Source organism: Primulina huaijiensis, chromosome 9 (assembly GCF_012295235.1).
Source record: "Primulina huaijiensis isolate GDHJ02 chromosome 9, ASM1229523v2, whole genome shotgun sequence".
Lineage (NCBI taxonomy): Eukaryota > Viridiplantae > Streptophyta > Magnoliopsida > Lamiales > Gesneriaceae > Primulina > Primulina huaijiensis.
This window is the reverse complement of record NC_133314.1, coordinates 14,354,751-14,359,879: the sequence shown is the minus strand read 5'-3', so window position 1 is coordinate 14,359,879 and position 5,129 is coordinate 14,354,751. Positions and strand designations below refer to the sequence as shown.

At 28.3% G+C, this 5,129-nt stretch overlaps 1 protein-coding gene and 1 non-coding gene across 2 annotated transcripts; one reads left to right on the top strand and one right to left on the bottom strand.

The window, feature by feature from the left end:
* Window positions 1-323: 323 nt before the first annotated feature.
* On the bottom strand, window positions 324-5,021 carry LOC140983893 (uncharacterized; the record flags this gene model as incomplete). The annotated part of the gene is made up of 7 exons (XM_073451047.1): window positions 324-933; window positions 1,312-1,365; window positions 1,936-2,195; window positions 2,643-3,011; window positions 3,186-4,144; window positions 4,238-4,492; window positions 4,967-5,021. Coding segments are annotated over 7 exons (2,562 nt in total), but the record flags the coding sequence as incomplete, so codon positions are not given.
* LOC140985452 (small nucleolar RNA R71) lies at window positions 4,543-4,653 on the top strand. Its single transcript, XR_012176771.1, has one exon. It is a non-coding gene; the product is annotated as a small nucleolar RNA R71 (small nucleolar RNA).
* Window positions 5,022-5,129: the final 108 nt, after the last annotated feature.

Sequence of the window (5,129 nt, the reverse complement as noted above, 5' to 3'; positions counted from 1 at the left end):
ATAAATGGTCCTGACCATCTCGATCTTAGTTTTCCTGGAAATAAATGCAAACGAGAATTATAAAGTAAAACTTTTTGTCCAATTTCAAATGACTTTCTCCTAATATTTTTATCACGAAAGGCTTTAGTTTTATCTTTATAAATCTTTGAATTTTCATATGCATCATTTCTTAATTCTTCAAGTTCATTTAATTGCAATTTTCTTAATTTAGATGCATCATCTAAATTAATATTAAATGCTTTAATTGCCCAATAAGCTTTATGTTCAATTTCAACCGGTAAATGACAATGCTTACCAAAAATTAACCTATATGGTGACATCCCTTATGATGTCTTAAATGCAGTTCTATATGCCCATAATGCATCAGTTAATCTTAAAGACCAATTTTTTCTATTTGGATTAACAGTTTTTTCTAAAATTTGTTTTATTTCTCTATTTGCAAGTTCAACTTGACCATTACTTTGAGGATGATATGAGGTAGAAACTTTATGTGTAATGCCATATTTTCTTAACAAAGAAGAAAATGATTTATTTATAAAATGACTTCCCTCATCACTAATTATTGCTCTAGGTATTCCAAATCGACTAAAAATATTTTCTTTTAAAAATTTTATAACAACTTTATGATCATTAGTTCTACATGCAATTGCTTCAATCCATTTTGAAACATAATCAACAGCGACTAAAATGTACGTATATCCAAAAGATAATGGAAATGGACCCATAAAATCTATCCCCCAACTATCGAATATTTCAATAATTATGATTGGATTTAAAGGCATCATGTTTCGTTTTGAAATTGATCCCATCTTCTGACAGTTTTCACAAGATTTGCAAAATAAATGCGTATCTTTGAATAAAGAGGGCCAATAAAATCCACATTGTAAGATTTTTGCAGCTGTTTTATTGGATGAAAAATGACCTCCACATGCTTCAGAATGACAAAATTTAATAACATTACTTACTTCATTGTCGGGTATGCATCGTCGAAAAATTTGGTCAGGACAATACTTAAACAAGTAAGGATCATCCCAATAAAATTTTTTAACTTCTATCAAGAATTTATTCTTATCCTGTGAATTCCAATGAGAAGGCATTTTATTTGTCACAATAAAATTTACAATGTTAGCAAACCAGGGCATAATAGTAGCATAAAACAACTGATCATCTGGAAAATTTTCATTTATTGGTATTTCATTATGAGATGATTCAGTCATTATTCTAGATAAATGATCGGCTACGACATTTTCTTTTCCTTTTTTATCTTTAATTATAATATCAAATTCTTGTAACAATAAAATCCACCGTATTAATCTTGGCTTAGCATCTTGTTTATTTGATAAATATTTTACGGCAGAATGATCAGTGTACACAATAGTAGTAGAACCAATTAAATAAGATCGAAACTTATCTAATGCAAATACTACTGAAAGTAATTCTTTTTCAGTAGTTGAATAATTTATTTGGGCACTATTTAAGGTTCTACTAGCATAATAGATTGCATACGGTTTTCCTTCTTTTCTCTGTCCTAACACAGCTCCTATAGCATAATCACTTGCATCACACATTAATTCAAATGGTAAAGACCAATCTGGAGGTTGTAAAATAGGTGATGTAATTAAAAGATTAATTATTTTTTTAAAAGCATTTTCACATTTCTGAGTCCATTCAAATTGTGTATCTTTTGTTAAAAGATTCGAAATTGGTTTAGATATTATGCTGAAATTTTTTATAAACCTTCTATAAAAACCTGCATGACCCAAGAATGATCGAACTTCTTTGACCGTTTTTGGTGATGTTAAATTAGCAATAACATCAACTTTGGCTTTATCAACTTCAATTCCTTTTTCAGATATCACATGACCTAACACAATCCCAGATTTAACCATATAATGACATTTTTCCCAATTTAAAACAAGATTTTTTTCTTCACATCGTTTTAATACTTCTTCTAGGTTTTTAAGACAATTTTCAAATGAGTTTCCAAAAACAGTTATATCATCCATAAAAACTTCTACAAATTCTTCAATCATATCACTGAAAATACTTAACATGCATCTTTGAAAAGTAGCCGGAGCATTACATAAACCAAATGGCATTCTTTTAAATGCAAAAGTTCCGAAAGGACAAGTGAAAGTAGTTTTTTCTTGATCTTCTAATGATATAGGTATTTGATAATACCCCGAATACCCATCAAGAAAACAGTAATAAGAATTTCCTGCTACTTTTTCTAGAATTTGATCTAAAAATGGTAGTGGGAAATGATCTTTTCTAGTTGCATCATTTAATTTTCTATAATCAATACACATACGCCAACTAGATGGAATCCTAGCTTGTAATAACTCTCCCTTTTCATTTTTTATAACAGTGATGCCTGACTTTTTAGGTACTACTTGTGTTGGACTTACCCATTTACTATCTGAGATTGGATAGATAATTCCAGCGTCTAATAGTTTTAATACTTCATTCTTAACAACTTCTTTCATATGTGGATTTAACCTTCTTTGTGGTTGTTGATATGTTTTAGCATTTTCTTCCAAATGAATTTTATGTGTGCAAATTAAAGGATTTATACCTTTTATATCTTTCAAAGTCCATCCAATTGCATTTTTATATTTCTTAAGTAATTTAATTAAATCTTCTTCTTGATTTGGTAGAAGAGTGGAAGAAATTACAACAGGAAATGTTTTATTTTCACCAAGAAATACATATTTCAATTCGAATGGTAAAAGTTTTAATTCAAGTTTTGTATTATCATCTTTTTTAAAATTATTTTCAGACTCAAAACATTCTATTGAAAAAACTTCAGATTGTTGATTTAAGTTTTCTTCTTGTATATTTTCTTCCATAATTATTTCAATTTCATTATCATATTCATTTTCATTAATACTTGGTTGTTTACATAAATTGAACACATTAAGTTCTAGAGTCATATTTTCAAAAGACAATTTCATTATTCCATTTCGACAATTAATTAAAGCATTTGAATTTGCTAGAAATGGTCGTCCCAATATTACTGGTATTTCATTATGTACTTCTATTGGTTGTGTATCCAAAACAATAAAATCTACAGGATATTTGAATTTATCAACTTGAACCAACACATCTTCTACAATACCTCTAGGTATTTTGATTGATCTATCCGCCAGTAAGAGAGTAACAGAAGTGGATTTTAATTCTCCTAAATTAAGTTTTTCATAAACTGAATAAGGAAGTAAATTCACACTTGCTCCCAAATCTAACAAAGCTTTTTTAATTTTATTTTCTCCAATAATACATGAAATTGTTGGACAACCAGGATCTTTATATTTTAAACTAGAATTATTTTGAAGAATAGAACTTACTTGTTCAGCCAAGAATGCTTTCTTCTTCACATGCAATTTTCTCTTCACAGTACATAAGTCTTTTAAAAATTTTGCATATGAAGGTACTTGTTTAATAGCATCTAATAACGGAATATTTATCTTTACTTGTTTAAAAACTTCATAGATATCAGAATCATTTTTTTGTTTTTTATGATTTGTTAATGCATGAGGAAATGGTGGAGGTTTATTTGATTCATTTACTATTTCAGATGATTTATCATTCAACATATTATTTTTAGAATTTAAGGTATCATCATTCTCAAAAGTATCAGGATTATCATCCTTACTCTTTGATTTTAAATGATCCTTGTTTTCATTACTATATGGATCATTAACTATTTTACCACTTCTAAGGGTAATAACAGATTTTATTTGATCAATTTTTTCATTTTTTAATTCTTGATTTTGATTTTTAGGATTAGGTTGAGGTTGAGATGGAAATTTTCCTTTTTCATGAATATTAAGTGCAGATGCAAATTTTGCAAGAGTTTCTTTCAAATCAGTCATAGATTGACTGTTTTGAATATTGATAGATTCTTGCTTTTGGATAAATGCATGAATTACATCTTCAAAGTTTTTTCTTGGAGGTGTAACATAAGGAATATAACCTTGATGATTTTGGTTATTTTGAAAATATTGTTGTGAGGGTTGTGCATTATTATCATTCCTCCAACTAAAATTAGGATGATTTTTCCATCCAGGATTATATGATGTTGAAAAAGGATCTAGTATTGGTTTTTTATAATTGTTAACATAATTTGCTTGTTCATGGAGACATTCTTTAAATGAAGGTAATGTTGGACAATCTTTTGTAGCATGATCATGTGTATCACATATATGACAAACAATTTCTTGAATACTTTTTAATTGACCACTCTTTTTCATTTCTAATGACTCAATTTTTCTTGCTAAAGATGCAAGTTTAGCTTGAATATCTATATCATCTTTAAGATTATAGATACCACCCCCATTTGTTGAATTATTGATTTTAGTTGTTGGTGGTTCTATTGTGCCTATATTATCCCAATTTTGAGCATTTTCTGCTAATGAATCCAAATACTCCATAGCTTCATTTGGGTTTTTATCTTCAAAAGTTCCATTACACATGAATTCTATCATTTGCCTATCTTTAGGTATTAGACCTTCATAAAAGTGAGAAACTATTCTCCATGTTTCAAAACCATGATGTGGGCATGTATTAAGTAATTCTTTATATCTATCCCAACATTGATAAAATGTTTCTCCTTGTTTTTGAGAAAAAGTAGTAATTTGTCTTTTAAAAGAGTTTGTTCTATGGGAAGGAAAAAACTTTTTGAGAAATTGTTGTTGCATTTCTTCCCATGATCTTATTGAACTTGATCTCAAATTTTGTAGCCATGTTTTAGCTTTATCTTTTAAAGAAAAAGGGAAAAGCTTTAATCGAACTATATCCATGCTACAATTTTGATCATTATAAGTGTTACAAACTTCCTCAAATTCTCTTAGATGTAAATATGGATTTTCAGAATCTAAGCCATGAAAATTTGGTAAAAGTTGAATAATTTGAGGTTTAAAGTTGAAATTAGATGCATCAGGAGGAAAAACTAAACAAGATGGGGCACTAGTTCTAATAGGGTTCATATGGTGCCTAAGTGTTCTTAATTGATCATGTTCTTGATTATTATTATTATTGTTGTTATTATTGTTATCATTATCTTGATTATTTGAATTATCATCCATGTTTAAATTATTTTCAGATACTCAAATTAGTCTACCACTTTTTTT